The sequence below is a fragment of the Notamacropus eugenii genome, chromosome 5, assembly GCF_028372415.1.
Source record: "Notamacropus eugenii isolate mMacEug1 chromosome 5, mMacEug1.pri_v2, whole genome shotgun sequence".
Taxonomy (NCBI): domain Eukaryota; kingdom Metazoa; phylum Chordata; class Mammalia; order Diprotodontia; family Macropodidae; genus Notamacropus; species Notamacropus eugenii.
The window spans coordinates 55,066,249-55,091,037 of NC_092876.1; the positions used below are offsets into that span (position 1 = coordinate 55,066,249).

The following is a 24,789-nucleotide window of genomic DNA, read 5'->3' on the forward strand; positions in this document are numbered from 1 at the left end:
GATTATCTCATTTGAGCCTCTTAACAGTCCTAGGAGGTCGATGTTATTATTATCTCCATTTGGAGGATAAGGAAACTTGAGACAGAGAGATAGAGTAGTTGGCCTAGGATCACACAGCTAGAGTTAGTGGTAGAATTGTAATTCAGGGCTTCCCAGCTCTTAAGTCTTACTTGATGCACTGCCCCAAACATGCCCCTCTGGAGGTCCCCAGAGGAGACTCTGCACAGTTGGCCCTCCCTTCCTACCCTGATCTGTCAAGATCTCATCTTGGTTTCTGAGCACCCAGTGGCTACATAGTTGGGCAGGTGTATCACCTCAGCACTGGGCATTAGTTATTAGTTGAACATTTGTTCATGAGAACCTGCATACATAGTGTTAGATTGAACTGAATGTATTTTAAGAAGCACACATCTACACCTAATTTATACTTTGAGGTTCGTATAATGTCTCTTTAATCCGTGCTAATAAGCTCCTCCTTCTCCCTTTCTCCCAATGTAGAGAAAAGTGATAAAGAAACTACCTCACTGGGAACATCACCCCCACCGCCCTGTGGTGGGTCTGACAGTGCAGCCCGCTCGTTAGGACTCAGCTCTAAGGTCAGTCACCCCGCAAGTCTCGATCGCTCTGTCTCTGCTCCTGCTTCCATCTGCTCCTACAAGCCCAGCTGTCGAGAGAGCGTGGATCCAAAAGCTGAATCCCAGGTAATCTCGGACAAGAAAGAATGTCCTTCTCCTCTCCTGGACCTTCCCACCCAGGCCTCGTCAGACAGCGCCATGGAAGACCCGCCTGCAGGCCGTCCAAGGTCAGCTTCTGCTCTCCAGAATTCATCAAAAGAAACGATCCTGTCAGATAATCTGAAGAAATCTCCAGCTAAGGAAAGCCCCTCTAGCATCAAAGAGCTTCTTGGTAGAGAACCAAAAGATGATTTGTCTGTCTTAACCACCCAGCAGCCTGATCCACAACCATGTCTAGGGGAGAATGGCTCATGTTCACCTCACCAAGAACCAAGTCAGGGAACTGGCCTCCAGCAGCCCCCACAGCCAGTGAGTGAGTGGCCCAAGGTCGAAGTGCAGAGTGAAGTGGACAGCCCACAATTGCTCTGGAGCACGGGGCTTGGGACTGCATTGCAGCCCAGCCTTCCCGCCCCCCAGCCAAGATCTGTCGATTTACAAACTGAGAATCACCACACTGAGCAACAGAAGCCGGATCTTCCGTGTCCAGAAGGCACTATTCCATCATCAGCATCATCTGGTAGCTCTTACGCTGAAACAGTCATGGAGATAGATGTGGCTGCACAGTCCCTTGTAGCTGTCCATGGCTTGGCTAGTGGTCGCAGTGCTGGCATGGAGAATGCTGGTGTTTCTGACCTCACTTTAGATAATCATTGGCTGGAAGCTGCAGCATCAAGGCATAGCTCCTCTTCTGTAATTGTGAGTAATCCTGCATCAGCTGGCAATTCGCAGCCCCCAGAAAGCAATGTTGAAATGTCAGAAACAGATAATGAACTGCCATATTTATTGAGGGAGAATGGCTCTTCATTAAGTCTGCTTGGTGATGGGCAGGTCTCCACGGACCCTGCAGCAACTACAGGGGATTCTGGTTTATCTGTAACAGCTGCTCTGAAGGAACTTCACCAACTTTTGGTCATTAGTTGTCAAGAATCCCCCGGAAATCTTGTATCTGAAGAAGTAATCCTTCACACAGAAACTGCAGCTGAAGACCAAACTGATGTTAGGGAGAGATCTGAGCAGCTGCCTCCAAGTCAACATCCTCCAGCAGTGCTGGAGGAGCAGGACCCTCAAGAGTCCTCCCATCAGGTGAAGTCTGTACCAATGAAGGCTGAGAGATTAACAGAGGTGTCCCCAGGTGCTGGTGGAGAGAATAGGATCAGTGAAGATTCAGATGAAAGCCTGGCAGCTGCCCCAGAGGATATTCTGAAGTCACAGGAATCAAGGAGAGAAAGCTCTTCTTTCACAGGGACATCTGCAGAAACATTGGGTCAGTTAAACTTGGGAGGGGCAGAAATTTCACCCAGACACCTAGCAGGTGAGGGGAGTGCCATCCTTCAGACCTCTCAGCAAACTGAGGCCCTGCCGTCCGATTTCTCTCCAGTGCTCCCTCAGGACACTCAGAATCCATTGACAGGGATACCTGAAATCAGGGAAAGTGTCGTCTGTCCTGAAGCCACAAGGCCACTTCGCAGACTTGAGCAACTAGTCAGTCCCCCAGCATCAAACTCCTCGCTTCTCCCAAGCCACCTTTTCCCTACTGCAGACGTGGACCGGATTCTTCGTGCGGGTTTTACTCTGCGAGAAGCTCTTGGGGCTTTGCAGCGTGGTGGTGGAAACGTAGACCTTGCTCTTCTCATTTTGCTGGCGAAGAATATCATTGTTCCTACATAACCGTGGAGAAGGTGGACTTGACTAGTCCTCATTCCTTTGAAAAATAAACATCAGTATATAGATGTTTATGTATACAATTTACGTAGAAACCTGCAAGCGGAATGTTGAGCCAGATTTTTTTTTAAGATTTTTATTTTTGGCCAAAGTAATTTATGATCTCTTGTCTAATGAAGTCTGTCACATTTGTTTAAAATTTGGGCCTTTTTAATGTATTGGCAATGTATGCACATGAGCTTTTTATTCTCTTTAATGATGCATTCTGGAATAAAATGGATGGGTTTACATAAAATGTACCATTTTAGAAGGATGTTGAACATTTTGAAAAGCAGAAGCTCTTAGAAGTCCCTCCACCTGTCCAGCTGAAAGCAGACTGGCTTCCTCCCATGGTTGTGCTCATTCCCTATTTGGCTGAAGGCAAAGTGGCGCATGTAGTGAGGCAACCAGGTACAAACCATAGGAAAAGCTGCTTTTCCCCCACAGCTGTGTTTGGAAATGTTATCCAGCATTTTTGGCATTGTCATCCACTGTTGTTCCAGGGAAATGAAAGAACAGTACTAGTATCACTACTGCTGGAAGTCCCTCGCTCTGAGCACGGGGCCTGGCGTTTTTATGTGCAGCAGAAAGTGGGTTGAGAACTTCACTGATTCATACATGATGAGCTGCTGCACAAATTGCAAAAGAGAACTTGATGGAGTAGAGTTTGATTTTAAAGTAGAACTTGGTGCTACCCAGATTTTTTTTTTTTTAAATTGAAGGAAAAATCAAGAGCTCCAAAATTCTGTCTTCGTTGAGCATGCTGATCTGTAAACTTAAGAAGCTGCAGGGGTCCCTAGAGGTTTGGTTTGCTAGAAGCTCAATTGATGACTGAACCCTAATCCTGAATGCCTGTGGTCTGTTTGCCCTCTGAGCTCATGCTCTGCTCGAAGTCGTTATTATATAATTACTGAGCTGTGTCTGAGCTGAGTGAGGCATGAAGTGATAACCTTGGCACTCATTTATCTTGTTCTTTAGAGAGGGTAGACCTGACCTAAGTGGTAATTTGAGGCTGTGTTCTTCACTAAAGTACAAGTGGCCTTGGTAAATCCGAATTTCCCATCTTTTTCCTCCAGAAGCCTCCCATTTAAAGTTTGCCATCTTGGTTTTGGAAGCATGGAGTCAGAGCAGGCTCTAGGGCATGGAGAATACCTTTCTTGTGGCCTTTGTGTTGAAGACCAGCCCCTGGGATGTCATCGTCCTGTGGGCCCCACTGTGCGCTCCCTTTGGGAGATCTCATCTTTGTCCTTCTACTCCTGGAAGAGGGAATTGACTGTTTAAGATTTATGAACATGACAAATCAGGATCTTTTGATTGTAATTGAGTACGGAGGCCTTGCATCCAGTTTGCAAACTCTGAAGTCACTTTTAAAGACCTGCTGCTTCCATCCAAACCCAAGTCCGTTGCATATAGTAGGTGGAGAATTCATTTTCTCAGGAGCATTTGTATTTTTAATTTAGGGGTCTTGAGAAACATTCTTGTTTCATTCCTACACTGTTTTCCACTCTTTTTAAGAGTTTTTAGCAGGGGGAGGAGTGGGGTGGCGTTATAAATCACACATTGAGCAGGTAGCAAAAAGAGTTGCTTTGGCATGGTTAGCCACAGGAGCACAGAACTTTACAGCAGAGTGATCAGTCCACCATTGAATCATTGTAGACTCCTTCAGATTATAGACCCCTATTCCTATCCCCACACCAAAGATTTAAGATGGCAATATGGAACTGTTTACAGGCTTTTCGTGAACACCCCTCCACCCCCTTCTAGATCTGTAATTGGAACTAGGTCATTTGTATTGTAATAAGTGCAAAATCAAGTAACAGTATTGTGGATCTTTTCTATGGTTAAGGAATAAAAATGGTGATCATAGGCTATTTTCTGAGCAGAGGCTTCTGGGAACGAGAAAGTGATTAATGGTAAGAGACCCTTTTTTCAAAAGGCCTTTTGTTTGAAGATTTCTGTTTTGAGGATAACAGAAATTAACTTTGGCACAAAACCATTCCTTAGGGGCACAAGGGACATTCCAGATCTTAAAGGCGCTCATTATGATAGGAGGAGTTATCAATGGCACAGATAATTTTGGGGGGTTGGGGGGAGGGGACTTTTGTGCCTGATTTTTAGTAAAAATTACATATACCTGCAGTCATACATGTATGAATGAAATTCTAGCCCGAAGGGCATCTGCCAAAATCCTTCATTTTTATTTTGTTTTCAACATATGATTATTCCTAATCTTTACCGTTTTCCCTTTCCTACTCTTCTATTTGTATGAACAAAAACATGAATGTTTTTGTCTTAAAAGTTGTGTGTGTTGTGTTTTAATTCAGCAGGAACTAGAAAGCTATCAAAATTGCTAAAGACATTTTGGAATATTTTAGCTTAGCAGTGTAAAACCTTGCATCTTACTGTGTAATCCATTAAAGTACAGTTAGCTCTGTAAGGACAGTAACTACGGTGACTTTCAGGCTGATCATTTGTCAGTGTGACTGTTAGGTCAGTGTTCTGATGGTGGGCAGAGCTGAAGATGACTGGTTATTATCGATTATGATCAACCTCCAGGGTCCAAAACTTGACCCTCAGATTGTGGGCATAGCTTACTTTCATGTTTTGTTTGCTCAAATATACACTATTCTAGGCTTTGAAAAGAAACTGTATCTACCTATCTCCTCCTGTGTAACCCCTTCCACAACTTGAGTTTTTCACTCCTTTCTGGCAGTTGTTAGCTGGGCAGGCCACTTGAGGGGGCATCCTCAGGCCATTTATGTTGTATTGATATAGATCACCAGAGGTCAGTCACCCCTCAAGTATCCCAGGAGTGAGGAACCTGCAGTCTTGAGGTCACATGTGGCCCTTGGACTGAATCCAGACTTCACAGAACAAATCCCCTTAATAAAAGGATTTGTTCTGTAAAACTTGGACTCAGTCAAAATGCTGCACCCAAGGACCTAGAATGCCACATGTGACCTCGAGACTGCAGGTTCCCTACCCCAGCTAGACTGTGTTTGTGCTATTAACACCCTCCAATTTTTGGTTAGAAAAGGGCTGGCGATAAGAGATCATTGAAAGCATAAGTTTTTCCGCCTTGTCTACAAACTTTTGCTTCTTGAAGCTGTATGACTATTTCTACTGAGTTCATATAGCCTTTTATTTTCTCCTTAAATCTTAGCTTACATGATGTTGTATTCACAGATCCAGCTCTTTGTGGTCCAGGAGGTTTATAGGGCAGTTTGAGGAGTTTGTATTCTTGATTTAAGGAGTCTAGTGACCACAGTGGAGCCTTCCTTCCCTAGCCCCCATCCTCTACTATGTGAGCCATAAAATGTTTTTTTAAAAATCCATATATATATATACACGTATATATACTTAGACATGCATATATGAACATACACATATTTCTATTTAAAATACATGGGATTATCTTTATGATTCCATATATTATATATAAAGTAATATATAACTGCACAGGATGAGGCAAAATTTAAATTAAGGTTCCACGTCCTAATACAAAAGTGAAAAAAAAATGGGCCAATTATTTTACCCGCAGATGACCTGACGACAATCTGCTACCCATTGACATACCAGCTTTTGCCTTGCCTCGCCACGAATAGACAAGCATGCCTTATGAAGGAAGGCCCACATGTCTAGGGTAAGCAGGAGTTTATACGAGAGGATTAGAAAAAGTTCCAGTTTCATTTTGCTTCTCATAAGCCACTTAGAGAATGGAAGCTGAAATAATTGAGCTGCTCAATGGTTTGTACACTTTTGTAAGACTGATCTACAGGAATTTTCACTGTAGATGTTTACATTTCTGTTAGCACTGTGTTTGCTTGTGGTAACGGAGAATTGTTTCACTGTGACACTGCTTGGTTGGCCTGTCCTCTTACCACAGGTATTCTCCAGTAAGTCTAATTTCTTTGAGCAGATAGGGGCAAGATCGTAGAGTGTGACAGTCTTTGGATGAGCTGGGATTGGAGCAAAAGCAAATGAAACAGTCTTGCTACTTGAAAACTAATTTTAACTGAGAGGGGGGAAAACAATCTTTTTCCCTGGAGGGGCTTAAAATACACTTTCAGCAAACATATTTAGAGTGTATATTGAAGTAATGGGGGGAACTTGATATGATTTGTGGTCCAACTTGTGGATCTAAATGGTCAACAGTGAAAATAGAAATGGAACTTTGGCTGGTAGCTCAGTGAGCGAATGGGAGGAGGAAGGAAGTGGTTTGGGTGAAGTTTGTGTTTGCTTTTTGTGTCATGGTTCTACAAATAACCCAGGCATTTGATAAAATATTGTGGTAGAGGAGCAAAACTGAGGGTATCTTTTGAGGGGGGGATCATCATTTCTGAGATACAAACTAATTCATTTCCAGTTACACTAAATGACTCTAAGGTGGGTCCCTAGCTCCGACATTCTCCAGAATGTTGCCTTCTAGAAATTGAGTGTATGTAATCATCATGGTGAAATATAGAAGGGGCAGATAGGGATATAGCCCCAAATTAGTTCAGTCCTTGCTCTTCCCAGAGTTGGACTGAACTCTGACATCCTTGTAATAATTCTGCTAGTTAGCCTCAGGAACAAAATCTGCTTTGGCTTGTGGCATATTTTTATGCCTTTGAACTTGTAGAGAAGTTGGGTGAAAATTTGATGTTACTAAACTCTCAAAAACCAGACTTAAATAGAAACAGGTAATCCAGAAATTCCTGGACTAGTTGGCAGCTGTTGGTCCAATGGACAAGTAGGGCCATAATTGGTGCTTAGCTGAGTACAGTTTAGAAGTTAAAATTAGAAGTTCAATGTCTTGGCTTTCCATTCATCCGTTTGGGCCAGCAGCTCAAAAAGGGACGTGCTTTGACATACAATTAGCTATGTATTACTGTAATAGACAGCTGATGAGACTCACTGAGAAGCTGGCAACATTTCGAGACCCTGAAAGCTACAGTGATTTTCTGTTAGAAGAACCTGACTAAAGGATTGTTTAGCACAGAAGTTCTTACCTAGCCTGGGGTCAGTGAACCGTTTTTTCTAATGTGATAACTATTTCGGTATCATTAGTAATCCTCTTATTTTAGGCATTTAAAAATATTGAGAGAAGAGGATCTGTAGCCTTGACCAGACTTCCAAAGTGGGGTCCATGGCACAGCAAGACTGAGAAGCCTGGTTTAGATGAAGTGGCCTCATTTTTACCCATCCCAGAAATGTGGGAAGATGCATTTTTAGTAAGCACCAAGGCAAGGTTCTGTGGTGTCAAATCTGAGGACTGAAAAGGAAAACCCAGTAGGTCTGTTGGAGGCTACTGTGTGGGTTGGTATAACAGGGCTTTAAAAAAACCAACAACCTAAAAAAGTAAAGTTGATCCCCAAATACTAGAAAATGAAGCATTGAAACCTCCCCTTGGTTGTTGGTGGGGGGAACCAACAGCCCTGAAATACCCCACCCTTCATCAGATCTGTCATTGTAGGACTTAGGATGTTATCTTTAAGAGAAGCAGTATGCTGTAGTGGGTAGAGGCCAGCCTCATAGGCAGGAGCACCTGATGTTCAAGTCATATACTAACTGTATGGCAAGTCACCTTAGCCTCTCAGTGCCCCAGGCAGCTCTGAGACAAGGTTACAGATAATTTGGAGATCTACAACAATGAAATGATGCTTTGGGTTTTCTCCCCAAATACCAAGACTTTGTCACACAAATGAAATTACAGGTATGGCTATCCCTCTCCCTCCAAATAATCTCTTTAAATATATACTTTTAAAAGATTTGCTGCATGAATTATGATTTTTTTATCATAGGATACAGGGATGGGGGGGGCAGTTAAAGGGAGATGGGGTAATCAGGTTTTTTCCATGTAGAAATCTTAATCAGCCGAGAAATGACTGTTTACAAATTTTTACTTTATAATTTTCAATGACTGTCTCTAATATAAAAAGGTACACCTGCATTGATCTTTTCCTCATTTTCAGGTTACTCTTTTTTCAAGGTTGCTACTCTGGCTATTTTACTCTTCCATGAATTAAGGTCCCATTCTTCAAAGCCGTTGGAGCCATCATCTGACCTCTATGACCTTTTGAAATGTTATTCCCATCCCGTGTTCCCAAGGCTCTGTTTTTCAGGTGGCTGTGGTGATGCTTGTGTTGAGAATGGTTCAGGAGTGAACATCGGTAGTTCTTGTCCTTTACTACAACCTTATATGTAAACATTTGTTTGCATGTTTTTATTATTTTCCAGCTCTGTCTATGGGTAAGTTAGGCTTGGGAGCAGGTAATCTTGAGGAGAGACTGCGATGTTGACCATCTGTATTCCTTCCTTTCTCTTCCCCTTTTACAACTGCCCTTGAATTTTCCACTTGAGCATGGTGATTGAGCAAAGGTGATTATGGACTTTTCTTTAGAATCACTGAAACAACATCAGTGTTTTATGAGAACTGGGCTTGTCTGCAATCCACCCATGCTTGCCAGTAGCTCAGCCTCTTATCCCATAATGCTTTGGTTTTGAGAAGTCAGGAAAAACTCTCTCCTGGAGAACTTACAGGAGCCAAGCTCAGGAACCCCAGAATCAATCACTTTGTGCCGCTGATCTTTGGGGCTGGCTGATCATGTGCTTTGTCTATAGCTGAGTTGGGCTTTGAGTTTGTCAGTTTTGTGAAATACTGAAATACATGTCAGCCTGGAGTAGGAATTCTTTTTTAAAAGGTAAAAGAAAGGAAAAAATGAGGACTTTGTTGAGGAAAATAAGTTGATGTGTAAAAAATTTGATATTTAAAGACAATAAAAACTTTTATCATGACACTATTGTTTGGTTAGTTTCTTTTAAATTGAAGTATAGTTTACTTAACTCCTTCTTGGCCCATTAAGTGGGTGCTCCCTTGGTGCATGGAGATACCATGGCATACAGTCTTGAGTTCAGAAAGAGATTGTGTAGCATGAGGAAAATGTAAAAAAATACATTGTAAAAGGATTACTTTTAACTGACAGTACCTGGAACAATTAGGTGCTTAATAAATGCTTACTGATTGATGAAAATGGTGTGTATTTTGGGTTAGCATTCCACATACAATAGGGAAATAATACTAGCAAGATGTGCAGCATCTCCCGGTAAACAGCCCTTCCCCAATGTTCTCACTCCTATGGGATGGGATGGAAGCTGATAGAGAAAGGTGAAGGGATGTAGGCAAGTGAGCACTCAGTTGGCTGACTTCCAGGCACTCAGCCTCACCAATTGGCCAGGGTGCCCAGTCTTTGGAGTTGATTTCATGTGGTTTTGTAACTGATTCCTTCTTACCCTCTTTTTTTTCTCACCCTCTCTTAAAAGCACCACTTACTATTTATAGTTGTGGTTTTAATGGAGTACAAGAGCATTTTGTCCTGATATTTGAGAAACTCCTTGGGAGTATTGCAAAAGCAAAGTTGGAAGTCACTACTTTATCCACTTAGCTTTTTTATTCCATAAACTATCAAAACACCCTTAACCAACTGTATACTAGAATAATTTCTTCCTTTACTCCATTAGTGACTAAAATGTCCATACCTTTTGCCCCCAAGATTCACTGCTAGGCTAATGCCCTAAAGAGGTTGAAGATGATCAAGTTTCTATGTATGACAAGATGATCATAGCAGCACTTTGTGATAGCAAAAAATTGGGATCAAAGTAGGTGTCCAATGGTTGGCCAATAGAAATATCCATGCTGGAAAGCAACTGATGAGGGTAATTCAGAAGCGTGAGACTATTTGCATGATGTGATGGAAGTAAACCAAACCAGGAGAACCACATAGCCAGTGACTGCATTGCTGTCGGTGGAAGGAAAAAGCCAAACCAAACAGTGATGTGTCATAATGAGCAGATTTGGCCACTGGAAGATGCTTTTCTTTTATTCAAGAGGTGGGCACTATGGGGCACTATGAATGTTGCATGTATTGCCATGTTGTGCCAGTTTTTGCTGGACTTTTTTAATCTGGGAAGAAGAGAGGCTCAACAGGTAGGAGAGATATTCGAAATGAGTAGTTTAAAAGCAAAAAGAATAAAGACAATGTGAAAGGGATAGAATTAGGTGATATAAGTTCCTTTTCCTCAACAAATACTGTGATTTTAAAAATCTTTTAGTGACTTCATTCGTAGGATCATAGATTTAAGAGGAGGGAACAGCTTTTGATGTCATCTAGTTTAACTCTCACCCAAAAGGGAACTGAGTCCTAAAAAAGTTACTGTAAATGACTCTTCACCAACCATAGTTGCGTATGTAAGAGGTAAGAGCCAGGTCCTCAGATACCAAATCCAGTTCTCTTACTGCTGACACTATCTCCCTAGTTTAAATTGAAATACTGTCAATCCTTCTCTGGTATTATGTCTAGTAAACATTGGTGAAAGCTATAAAATCTTTAGTTAAATTTGGCATTTCTGGGTTTTGACCAAGGATGCATTATAGAGCTGAGGTAGGGTTAAAAAAAAATGGGCTAATTTTTGAGGAAAAGAAACAGAATAGGACAGAATATGGCATTTCTAATTCTAGCAGAACCTGATTGTATGAACTGGATCCTTTTGTGTCATAGGCCAGTGAACTGTGACCAACCAAGTAATCCCTACTCAAAACTAATGAATGTAATAATTGGATTAGCCAATCCTCCTTTCCAAATTATATGGAAAAGGAGGACTTAATTTTGAAAACAGATTGGAGTCAGACACTTGGAAGTTTTAGTTTCTCCTCAAAACAAACAAAAACCAACCAGAAACAAAAATCTCGCCTATAGCTGGATACAGCCAACTTCAGATTGAGGTGACAAACCCAGCTACCTATAGGAGTAACCCGTGTATTCTCCCTCCTATACCCCCATGTCCCCAAATATTGCTCTATTAAGTTTGTAAACCACAGATTGACCCCAAAGGATGTTTTGAATAATTGAATCTGGGAGCTGATTGCAGTCCTTAAGAGGTCTTGTCCAGCTCTTTAATTTTAAAGACAAAGGAAACAGGCTTAGGGGAAATGATGAGTTCAAGGGCACGTGGATAATTAGTGGCAGAGCCTAGATCAGTCTTCATTTCATTCTCTCCTTTCTGGATATCTCTGCCAAAGGTAAGAGATATATCCCCCAAACATAGTGTTCCTAAATAGCTATTTATGTCTCCATCATGTTTAAAATCACCTCAACCTTTAAAAAATATCATATAAGACATTAGATGTTTACTAACTTTTCTGATGTAATGTCTTTTATTTGTCCCAGACATGGATCAAATTTTGTCTCAGAAAGTTATCCCATATGTGCACTATTGTGCAATCAGGTGAAGAAGCCCATGTTCAGTTCTATTCCTAACTTAATAGACTTATTAATCATATCCCTTTTCAATCATATTTGCAGACAGAATAGTAGTAGCCTTGCTTCTGTCCTTTGTTTCTACATCCAATTTGCAAATTCTGTGCATCACAGTTTAAATTTTACTAGGAGCCTTGAGATGTGTCCCAACTCAAGATTTGTTCCCCATTCCATCCAAATGACTGGTCAGCAGTTAAGAAACTGACTGGGGGTCAGTGGGAAGAACTTCAGTTTTAGTTCTCAGCCCTAAAGTTATTGACTATCAAATGTTCCTCCAGGGCAGCATTTTCCAAGCTTATATTGCAACAAAACACTTTGGGTTTTGAGTTATATTGATGGGACTTATTAGTTCTGGGTCACAGGCTCTAAAGAGGGTCTAGGACATCACTGAGAAGTTTAGAGCACAGCTGAGGAAACCAAACCTATTTTCTTACTGAAAATTTGCTGTCTATATTTCAGAGGGGAAAATGTCACCAGAATTATTTTGTCACAGAACCCCTCACTGTGTAATGCCAGGGTTCAAAGGATCATAGATTTAGAAAAGGACTTAAGAAGTCATCTTCAGACCTTTCATATTGTAGATGTAGAAACAAACCTAGAAAGGGTGGGACTTACCCAGAGTTACTCTGATAATAGGTATGGTGGAGCCTGGATCTGAAGTTAGAGCCTCAGGCTGTACCTCCCCAGACAGTTTGGGAAGCTCATGAAGGGAGAAGGTGATGTGGTGAAGTTAGAAAACTACCATCAATAGAAATGAGGTATTTAGCAATAAGGGCTATGTTAGAATCCCACCCCTAACACTTACTAAACTTTGACCCTAGGTTCTCTTATGTGCCTGGCCTCTCCGGCTCCTTTGCTGGATCACTGTCCACGTCCTGACCACTACCTCTGGAAGGATTCCAAGGTTCTACCTTGGACTGAATCTCTAATTAGCTCTCATGGTCTAAATTATTCATTTTATCCAGATGTGTCTAACTATAGTCTTTCCCAGGTTCCAATCCTAAATCACCAACTACCTATTGGAATTTCCAACTGGATGTCCCCCATAAGTCTCACAAATTCAGCAGGTCCAAAACAGAACAGAATCCCTGCCCTACCTCTCCCACACCCCATGAATCCTTATTCTCAAATCTGTTTCAGATTTCCCAAAATCATCTTTCAGTCTTCACTATCCCTTTTCCCTCCACATCCTATCAGTTGCCAAGCCTTGCTGATTCTACTTCTATAGTATATCTCTCTCCATCCCCTTGTCTCCACTCATACAGCCACCATTTAGACCTTCATTTTTCACTTGGACTATTTCAACAATCTTCTAATGTGTCAGATCTCTTCCTTCTACAATCTGCATTGTGCACAGCTGCCAAAATGATATTTCTGACCATGTCGCTCCCCTGCTCAAGCAGTTCTAGTGACTCCCTATACCACTGGGATGAAATATAAATATATGATCAGCATATTATCTATCTCCAACCTAACTCTTCAAGCTTAGGACACATTCAAACATCTTAGAAGACAGGCAAGCTGACCTTTGCACAGTCCTTTGCACATGACACTGCACCTCCCATTCTCTGTGACTTTCCCTTCTCCCCTCTTTTTCACAGAATTCTAGCTTTGGGGTGGAGTCAAGATAGTGTGTTAAAGTGAGCATTTTAACTCTAACTTAAAAAAACAAACCTGTGTCAAGTCAAATTCTAAGCAATATAAACAACAAAAAGTCAAACTGAGTTATTTTTCCAGTCCAGGACAGCTTAGAAGGACAGAAAGAGAGATTTGTAGACATCTGTGGGTTGTGACTGGCTAGTAGCATAGAGTAGTGGGAGCAGAATGAGCTATGAGCCTTGGAGGTGGAGGCAGCAGAGATGGTAAAGAAATTGAATATTGGATCAAAAAGAGACTATAGGAGACCCCTATATCACACTAGGAACAGACTTAGGTACTGTTTGGCAACTCCATTGCCCATTACTCAGATCCTGGTTGCAATTCCAGGGCAGAAAGGAGTGCTTTTGGTCACAAGGGAGCAGAGGTCCTGCTTGGGTACAGGTAGAAGTTTTAGATGGAAGAGTTAAAGTTGCAAGGCAGTAGGGGCCCTACCTGGGTAAAGACCAGAGCACAGAATAAGAGAGCAGTGACCACACCTCTCCCTAGAACACACCACCTTGAAAGCACTGAAAACTTACAGGTCCCCAGAACCGGTTGTAAAAACAGCACAATATAAAAGCCTGAAGCTCAGAATAGTCATTCCCTCCCACCCGCTCACCCTAGAAGTGGGCAGAGCCCAATTCTAACATAAAATCCAAAGTCAAGAAATAGCCTGGAAAAACTAGCAAACAACTAAAAAAGAACCTGACTATAAAAAACAACTATGGAGACAGGGAAGTTCAAGAGTCATACAAAAAAAAACAAAACAAAATCACCTCAAAAGAAGACGATTTGAAAATATCTGGAAGCAGAATCTCAAAGAAAAATGAGCAGATTTAACACAAGCTCAACAAGAATTCTAGAACTAAAGAAAAATAAAGCAAAAAAAAGTTTTGCTCAAATAAGAGAAGTAGAGGAAAAACTGGGAAAAAGAACTGAGAGTAATACAAGAAAATTATGAAAAAATAAATAATAGCTTCGTAAAAAGAAACACCAAAAAAGAAAATGTGCTGACAAAAATAATTCTTTAAAAACCAGAATTGGCTAAATGGTAAAAAGAGGCACAAAGGCTCATTGAAGAAAATAATTCCTTAAAAATTTGAATCAGGTAAGTGGACTCCATGAGACATCAAAAAACAATAAAAACAAAGTCAAAAGAGTGAATAAAATAGAATGTGAAATAACTCATTTGAAAAATAACCTAAAAAATAGATTATGGAGAGGTAATTTAGGAATTGCCAGATTCTGTCTGAAAACCATGATTTAAAAAAAAAAGCCTAGACATCTTATTTCAATAATTATATGGGAAAACTGCCCTGATATTTTAGAATCAGAGGGCAAAATAGAAATGGAAAAACAATCCTCTGATCACCTCCTGAAAAACATAACAAAATGAAAATTCCCAGGGATATTATAGCCACATTCCAGAGGCCCCAGGTAAAGGAGAAAATACTGCAAACAGCCAGAAAAAAAAGAATTCAAATATTATGGAATACAGTCAGGATCACACATTGTAGCTACTGCAATAAAAAAGTGTAGGACTTGGGATTTAATTTTCTGGAAAGCAAAGGAGCTATAATTATAACCAAAACTGACCTCTACCCCCCCCCCCAAAAAAAAAACACTGAGTATAATCCTTCAGAGGGAAAATGGATATTTAATGAAATAGAAGACTTTCAAGCATTCCCAATGAAATGACCAGAATTGAATAGAAAAGTTGATAATCAAACACAAGACAAAAATAAAGCATTAATGGGAAGATGATATATGTAACCCCTAAGAACTTTAGGGCAGTTAATGTATGAGGTATTCAGGGAGGACTAGCATCTCTGGTTTGAGGGCTTGTTGAGCCCATTTCAGGGCTACTCACACACCTTTTGTGTCCATTGGTCACCCAACTCTCATCTGTGGCTCCAAGGAGCTGTAGCATGTGCAATGGCCAGACCTTGGTAAAAGACCATCTCAGCCAATAAACCAGGTTGAGGATAAACAACAGACCTCAAACCTGTTGGTGAGGTAAGGAGATGTCTTCCTTAAGCATATGAAAACATTCCCCCCAGCAGAATGGGCAGATGTGAACAATTTGTTCCAGTAGCCATGAAAGTAGCTGAAGCAGGAGCTGTGGAGTGCTTAGAGCCTGGTCAGACATGGAAGATACCACGATTATCCACTGCATCCCAGGCAATCACCAGTTGTCTTGATTTTTGTCTTGTCACTGAACTTTGATGACTGGAAGAGAGAGTGACACAGATGATTTTGTGAAATTCTGCCTCACTTAAATCCAATACATCCACGAGTCAAGACAGCACCCTTTGATATCATTTGTCGTCTACAAAGATGAAGTACAAACAAGATCTTAGAAGGTGTGAGTGTGAGACTGTTATGTTCAGATGATCTCAAAATAGAAAAGGAAGAGTAAGAAACTGGAAGAAGGGAGAAGAAACAGGAAATATGGGGGGGGGATATCTCAAAAATCTCAAAAGAGGCTCTCAAAGAAGAATCTTTACAATGGAGGGGGAAATGGGTGGAATGAAGCAGGTGAAGCTTGAATGTCATTCTCATCTGAATTGGTTCAAAAAGGGAAGAATATATATATATAAATTGAGTATAGAAATTCATCTAACCCAACAGGGAAGTAGGAGGGGAAGAGGCTAAGAGAAAGAGAGTGAGACTGATAAGAGGGAAGGTAGATGAAGGGAGGCAGTGATCCAAGCAAAACAGAAGAGAGGACAGGGTGAAAAAACAGATAAGGATAAATAGAAGAGAAGAGGATAGAGGGAAATGCACTGTTAGCAATCATAACTGAATTTGAAGGGGATGAATTCACCCATAAAATGGAAGAGGGTAGCAAACTGGTTTAGAAATCAGAATCCAACAATGTTGTTTATGAGAGACACACTTGAAACAGAAACATACAGAGTTTAAATAAGGATCTGGAGCAAAATCTATTATGCTTCAGCTGAAGTATTTTTTTTTTAAAGGGAGAGTAATTATGATCTCAGATCATTATTTCCTCTGCATGAAGCAGTCAGTAGTGAGCCACTGGCATCAACAGTTCTGGAACTCTCAGCCCACAGATGGTAAGGGGGTCAGATGGAAATTATAGGAAATTCTTTGCTGGCTCTGGGTGCAAAACTCTATTATATCACCCATAGGCAGATCCAGAACCATTATAACTAAATTCTGGAGCACTCAGGTCAAGGAGAAAATATTGTCAACAATCTGAAAGTAACCATTCAAATATCATGGAGCCACAATCAGAATGATAAAAAAGCTCCTAAACTAAAGAATTGGAGTGCTTGAAATATGATATGCCAGAGGGCAAAGGAACTAGGATTACAACCAAGGATCAACTACCCAGCAAAACTGGAGGGAAATGGGTAGTTAATGAAATAGAAGACTTTTAAGCATTCCTGATGAAAAGACCAGAGCTTAATGGAAAATTTGACATTCAAATATAAGACACAAGAGAAATATAAAAAGGTGAACAGGAAAGAGAAATCATAAGGGGCTTCAAACTGTTTATGTTCCACATGGGATACTTGTAACTCTTAAGAACTTTATCACTATTAAGGCAGTTAGAAGAAGTATACATCAGCAGAAGGTACTGGTGTAAGCTGACTATGATGGGCTGATATCTAAAACAATAGAATAAAATTAAGGGGAAAAGGGATATACTGGGAGAAGAAGAAAGGGAGAGGTGAAGTGGGATAAATTATCTCACATAAAAGAGGTGCAAAAGAGCATTTACAATGGAGGGAAAGGTGAGGGAGATGGCAGACAATGAGTGAGCCCTACTCTAATAAGAATTTGCTCAAAGAGGAAATTACATACACACTATAGAAATGTGTACATATGTGTGTGTGTATATGTGTGTTTGTGTACACACAGTATAGAAATCTATCTTGTCGTACAGGAAAGTAGGAAGGAAGGAGGATAAAAGAAAGGAGCAGGCTGACACAAGGGAAAATGGATGGGGAGAGGCAGTGGCCAGAAGCAAAACAATTTTGAGGAGGGACAGGTTTATAGGAGAGAGAGAGAGAGAGAGAGAGAGAGAGAGAGAGAGAGAGAGAGAGAGAGAGAAGGATAAACTGGATAAAAAAGGGGGGATCAAGGGAAATAAAAAGTAATCACAACTGTGAGTACAAATGACGTGAATGTACCCATAAAATGGAAATGGATAACAAAGTGGATTAAAAACCTGAATCCTAGAATATGAGATTTACAAGAAACACATTTGAAACAGAGAGACACAGAGTAAAAATAAGGGACTGAAGCAGAATGCTTCTGCTGAAGTAAAAAAAAAAAGCAGGAGTTGCAATCATGATCTCAGACTAAGCAAAAGCAAAAACAGATCTTATTAAAAGAGATAAGCAGGAGAACTACATTTTGTTAAAAGGTTCCATAGACAATGAAGTAATATCAATACTAAACATACTTGCAACAAGTGTTATAGCATCTAAATTCTTAAAGGAAAAGTTAAATGAGGTACAAGAGGAAAGAATAAAACCATATTAGTGGGGGACCTTAATTTGCCATTTCAGAATTAGATAAATCTAAGCAAAAAATAAATAAGAAAGATGTTAAAGCAATAAGCAGAATTTTAGAAATGTTAAATATGATAAACCTCTAGAGAAAATTGAATGGGAATAGAAAAGAATAAACTTCTTCTCAGTGATAGATGGCACCTACACAAAAATTCACCATGTATTAAGACATAGAAACCTCACAACCAAATGCAAAAAAAGCAGAAATATTAAATGTGTCATTTTCAGATCATAATGCAATAAAAAACGCTGTGGAAAAAGAATTAAAAAATAATTGAAAAGTAAACAGTCTAATCCTAAAGAATGAGTGGGTCAAAGAACAAATCATAGAAACAATCAATCATTTTATTAAAGAGAATGACAAAAATGAGACAATATACCAAAATTTATGGGATGTAGCCAAAGGAGTAAGTACTTAGGGGAAATTTTCTAAAATTTTGAAATGCTTACATCAATAAAATAGAGAAAGAGCAGATCAATTAATTGGGCATGGAACTAAAAAAGCTAGGAAAATCATAAATCAAAAATCCTTAATTAAACACCAAATTGGAAAATCAAAGGAGAAATTAATAAATCAATTATTAATAAATTATACAATAAAATATAATCATATTGATAATTAATAAATTAATAAAATTGAAAAGTAAGAAAACCATTGAACTAATAACAAAAACTAGAAGTTGGTTTTATGGAAAAAATAATAAAATAGGCAAACCATTGCTTAATTTGATTTAAAAAAAGAAAAAATAAAGCCAAATTACCAGTATCAAAAATGCAAGGGATAAATTCACCACCAGTGAAGATGAAATTAAAGAAATTGTTAAAATTTTCCCAATTACATTTCGGAAATTTTTTGTAATTATATGCCAATAAACCAAATTCCTTATATAACATAAATATGGTTTAATGCCTAAAGCAGGAAGAACAAAAAACAGAGAAAGAAAACCATAGACTAATTTCCCTAATGAACAGTGCTGCAAAATTTTTAAATGAAATACTAACAAGGAGATTACAGCAATATGTCACAATGATCATACAATATGACCAAGTGGGATTTATACCAGGAATGCAGGGCTAGTTCAATATTAGGAAAACTATTAACATAATTGACCATATCAATACCAAAAGCAACAGAAATCATATGATTACCTTAATAGACGCAGAAAAACTTTTGACAAAATACAATACCTATTCCTATTAGAAACGCTAGAAAACATAGGAATAAGTAGAGCTTTCCTTAAAATAAGTAGTAATTATGTAAAATCATCAGCAAGCATTATCAGTAATGGGAATAAGCTTTTTTAAAAGCCCTCCCAGTAGAATCAGGAGTGAAGCAAGAAGGTCTACTATTATTCAAAAATTATACTAGAAATGCTAACTATAGCAATGAGAGGCAAAAAAGAAACTGAAGGAATTAGAATAGGCAATAGGGAAACAAAACTATCATTCTGCAGATGATATGATGGTAGCGTTAGAGAATCCTAGAGAATCAACTTAAAAAACTAGTTGAACTAATTAGCAACTTGAGCAAAATTGCAGGACATAAAATAAATCCACATAATTCATCAGCATCTCTATATGTTACCAACAAAGTCCAGCAGTAAGAGGTAGAAAGAGAAATTCCCATTTATGAAACTGTAGACAATATAAAATGCTTGAGAGTTGATCTGCACCCTCCCTCCCCTCCCCAAAAAAGCAAACACCCAGGAACTATATGAACACAATTGCAAAACATTTTTCACAGAAATAAAGTCAGATCTGAACAACTTGGAAAATATTTATTGTTCATGGGTAGGCAAAGCCAATGTAAAAAAATGACAATTCTACCTGTCAATTTTATTATTCAGTGCCAAACCAATCAAATTAGCAAAAAATATCTTATAGAGCAAGAAAAAACAATAACAAAATTTATCTGGAAGAACAAAAGGTCACAAATATCAAGGGAATTAACGAAAATATAAATGTGAAGGAAGGTGGTCTAACTGTACCAGATTTCAAACTGTATTATAAATCAGTAATCATCAAAATAATCCATTACTGACTAAGAAATAGAATAATGGGTCAGCGAAATAGACATACACAATACCCAGGAGTAAATGGTCAGGGTAATCTAATGTTTGATAAACCCAAAGATCCAAGCTTTGGATATGACACATTATTTGACAAAAAATGAAAACTGGAAAGCAGTTTGGCCAAAACTGAGGCATAGACCTCCATTCACACTATATACCAAGATAAGGTCAAAATGGGTAAGTTAGACAGAAAGGATTATACCAAAAGCAAATTAGGAAAGCTTGGAATAGTGTACCTGTCAGAACCATGGAGAAGGGAAGAATTTAGGACCAAAAGAGACCGAGTTTGTTACGGGACATAAAATGGATGATTTTTAATATATTAAATTATGAAGGCTTTGCACAAACAAAACCAATTCAACCAAGATTACAAGGAAAGAAGAAAGATGGGAAATAAGTTTTTACAGCAAGTATTTCTGATAAAGGTCTAATTTCTCATATATAGAGAGAACTGAGTCAAATACAAGTCATTCCCCAATTGGTAAATGATCAAAAGATAGAAACAGGTAGTTTTCACACAAAGAGATCAAGGCTATCTATGACTATATATCTATAGTCATGAAAAAATGCTCTAAATTGTTATTGATTAGAGAAATGCAAATTAAAACAACTCTGAGGTACCACCTCACACCTCTCAGGTTGGCTAATATGACAGAAAAGGAAAATTATAAATGTTGGAGAGAATGTGGGAAAACTGGGACGCTAATATATTGTTGGTGGAGTTGTGACCTGATCTAACCATTTTGGAGATCAATTTGAAACTATTCTCAAAGGGCTATAAAATGGTGCATACCCTTTGATCTAGCAATACCACTACTGGGGGGCAGCTAAGTGGTCCAGTGGATACAGCATCAGTGCAGGAGTCAGGAGGAACTGAGTTCAAATCTCATTTCAGACACTTGACACTCACTAACTGTGTGACCTTGGGAAGATCACTTAACCCCAATTGCCTCATCCTGGGTCATCTCCAGTCATCCTAATAAATATCTGGTCACTGGATTCAGATGGCTCTGGAGGAGAAGTGAGGCTGGTGACCTGCACAGTCCTCCCTCACTCAAAGTCAAATGTAAATCATGTCATCATTTCTCTGATGGCATGGTCTTCTTCGGCAATGAAGGACAAACACACAACCACTACTAGGTCATTATCCCAAAGAAATTTTTTTTAAAAAGGAAAAGAACCTATTTGTACAAAAAATATTTATAGCAGCTCTTTTTATAGTGACAAAGAATTGAAAATTGAGGTGATGCCTATCAATCAGAAGATTGCTGAACAAGTTGTAGTATATGATTGTGACGGGATATTACTGTGCTATAAGAAATGACAAGTAGAAAGCTCTCAGAAAAACCTGGAAAGACTTTCATGAACTGATGAAAAATGATATGATCAGAATCAGGAGAACAGTGAAAACAGTCACAGCTATATGGTAATGATGATTAACCATGAATGACAGCTATTTGGATCAATACAATGATCCAAGATGATTTGATCCACCTCCAAAGAGAGAGAGAACTGATGAACTCAGTGCAGACTGAAACATACTTTTTTCACTTCCTTTATTTTTCTTGCTTTTTTTCCCCTACATGACTAATGTTTTGCATGATTTCATGTGTAGAATGGGCATTATATTCTGGCCTTCTCAATGTGTGAGGGAGGGATAGAGGGAAAGGGGAATATTTGGAACTAAAAATGAAAATTTAAAAAAAGAAGAAAAAGAATCTTGTCTTATAGATTCATTCAAAATCCCTGTCTTACAATAGGCCTTTCTTAATACCCCTTCCCCGTACTCTGCTCAAAAATTACCTTTTATTTATTTGTTCAAATTTTATATTTATCTATATGTGTACATGTTGCCATTTCCCATCCCTAAAATGTCAACTCCTTGAAGACAAGAGTTACCTAGATTTTTTTTTGAGGGGGTGCACTTCCTGGGCCCAGTGCAATGTCTAGTATATTGTAGGGGCTGAATAAATCCTTGGTGCTTGATTAACCTACCTGTGACTCCATTTTCTCATCTATAAAATTGAGATTAGTTCAGTAGTAGATCACAGATCTACTCAGATCATTAGTACTTCACAGGGTTGTGAGATTGAAATTTGCTGTTCAGTCATGTCCAACTTGTCGAGACCCTGAGGACCATATTGTCTATGGGTTTTTTCCCAGGAAAACACCAGAGTGATTTGGCTATTTCCTTCTAGAGCTCATTTTTACAGATGAGGAAACTGAGACAAAGAGAGTGACTTGCCCAGGGTCACACAGTTAGTACTTTTCTGAGGCCAGATCTGAACTTAGGTCTTCCTGACTCCTATCACAGTGCGCTATCCACTGAGCCACCAGCTGACTCAGTAATTACAGCCACCGTAATTAGCAGTGTTATAATCATCACCATCACCCCTACATTCTGGAATAGCTGTGAGAACCTGGTTTATGTTGTTTGGCAATTGGTAAAGTACGTTCCCTTTGCTGTGTCCAGATTGAAAAACAAACTCTTGAGTTCAAGCAACTGCAGAGGAAATAGTTACCCATTCTGGAAATACCACAAACGTTTTTTGTCTTGAGTTTGTAGTTAGAAACCTCATCAACTTTCAAATCATCTTCCCCTTTTTTTTTTCAGTTGAATTACAATGCTGGGCAATATTCTTCCCCTCTGCCTCCACCTACTTATACAATTTCAGTCTCTTTCTCTCTCTCATGGGGTCTATTGGTTCCCTTTCATTGATGCAACTTCCAGTCCAAAGGATCACCTGGGAAAGTAAAGTGGGTGGAGCCTGTTTGTCATCTTTCCCTTCTGAATACGGCATTCTACGACTAATATTTTCCTGCTTTAATTTAAGAAGATTTTTTTCGCAATCAGATAATGAAAAAGAACTCTCACCCTTCCTGGAATTGGAGGCTATGGTTTGTCTAAAGCTCCAGTGTGAGGTGGTTAAGGAATTTTGATTCACGGAGACTCTTGACTCATAGTCTCATGCCCTCTGTACCCGCCCCCATCCCGACTTCACGTGATCTAAAGGACAACAAACCCATGCCAAAGGAGTAGGTTTCAGTGTCCCATTTCCAGCTGCTTCTAATATTAGGATTTCCCGACAGCCTCTGCTCAATATCCTTTTGTGTTCTGTGATGACAGCCATTCCCCTCTCTCCAATTTTTAAGGAGAGCTTATATATTTTTGATGTTTTGTTTTTATAATACATTTCCATATAATTCCCTTCCACATCCAGAAAGTCATCGTTTGTAACAGAATAAGTGAGAACAACGAATGCTTTTCAGCAAAATTAGCCGAACTTTCAACCAAATTGGATATTCTACACAATATCCCGTAGCCATAGTCCCCCACCTTTGCCAGAAAGGAGGGAGAGGTATGTTTTCTTACCTTTATTTTTCCTTTTTTAATAATAGATTTTATTGATATCTTGTTTTTATATCACCTAGATTTTTTTCTAAATCCTGACCCCAATAGGGTCATCCGTCTTAACATGAATTTTTTTTAAACAAGAGAAAAAAAATTAACAAACCAATCGACTAATTGGAAAAAATATGACATTTAAATGCAATACTCCATATGTGCCTATACCTCTGCAAAGGAGTAGGGGAAGGAGGGAAGTTGAGTACAAGACTTTTCTTTATATTTCTGCAAATTTAAGTAACTTTTTCTTTGGAGAGAAGTTTGGTCATCATAATGATATAACATTGAGTTTAGTCCTCCTTTCTCTGGTTGGAGTCATAGTGGATCTACTTATTTCACTTTGCATCAGTTCATGTAAGACTTTCTAGGTGTCTCTTGAGTTCTTACTACTCAACATTTCTTATGTGGTTGTGGATGTATAGCCACTCCCACTTGGTCCAAACCAGCCTGATGCTTGTGCAAGCTTGGCTGTTGTTGCCTGGTGATCTCATGCTTTGAGGGGGGGCTGTGCCCCCCAACCCCATGCAACTGGTCTATCCTCACAAATTCCTCTTCACCTTTGGGCAGAATGAATGTTCCTCAGGATCAAGAAATACTTAGGACACGTTTAGGCCTGTGGTTACCCCTGTAGGCTTGGGTGGAGTGAGAGGGGAGGGTCAGCCTCTTGAAGGGCTGAGGCTGTTAGCCAAGCTCTTTAAGCAGACTCACATGTCAGGGCCCCTTTAGATATCTGGGTGTGCGTTTTGTGATTTCAAAGGCAACGTAGTATAATAGATAAAAAGCTAGCCTTGGAATCAGGAAGATCTGGGTTTAAGTATTGACCCCCATGGGGCAGCTAGCACATAGAGCTCTGGGCCTGGAGTCAGGAAGACAACCTGAGTTCAGACACATCAGCTGTGTGACCCTAGGCATATCACTTCATCTGGTTAGCCTCAGTTTCCTCATCTGTAAAATGAGCTGGAAAAGGAAATGGCAATTCACTCCAGTATCTCTGCCAAGGAAACTCCAAATGGGGTCATGAAAAGTCAGTCACCACTCAACAACCCTGCCTCTAACATATACTGGCAATTTCACTCTGGGCAAGTCACTTAACTCTCAGTTGACCCAGAAAACTTGATAAGACCCTAAAATTGCAAAGTAGTTGTTGAGCTGCCTGGTACAAGAGGAGAGTTTCCCAGTGGGAATTCTTCATAGCAATCAACCAATCAACATGAAGTGCCTTCTAGTGCCAGACACTGTGCCCACTGGGCACACCAATGAAGTAACAGATCAGGTTCAAGGAAATCAAATATAATGTTTAAAAGTTTTCAAAATGTTTTCTCCACTACAACCCCACAAAGTGTTCAGTTCCTGCTTTGTACATGAGGAAATTGAGGGTCAGGTAGACTAAATGAA

At 39.5% G+C, this 24,789-nt stretch overlaps 1 protein-coding gene across 1 annotated transcript in view; it reads left to right on the top strand.

The window, feature by feature from the left end:
- The window catches only part of DDI2 (DNA damage inducible 1 homolog 2), a 36,420-nt gene extending 27,208 nt beyond the window's left edge, over positions 1 to 9,212 (top strand). The window contains exon 9 of the mRNA XM_072608962.1: positions 499 to 9,212. Coding sequence (XP_072465063.1) covers positions 499 to 2,402 — 1,904 coding nt within the window. The 3' untranslated portion in view covers positions 2,403 to 9,212. The remainder of the gene's footprint in view (positions 1 to 498) is intronic.
- The last annotated feature ends 15,577 nt before the right edge of the window (positions 9,213 to 24,789 follow it).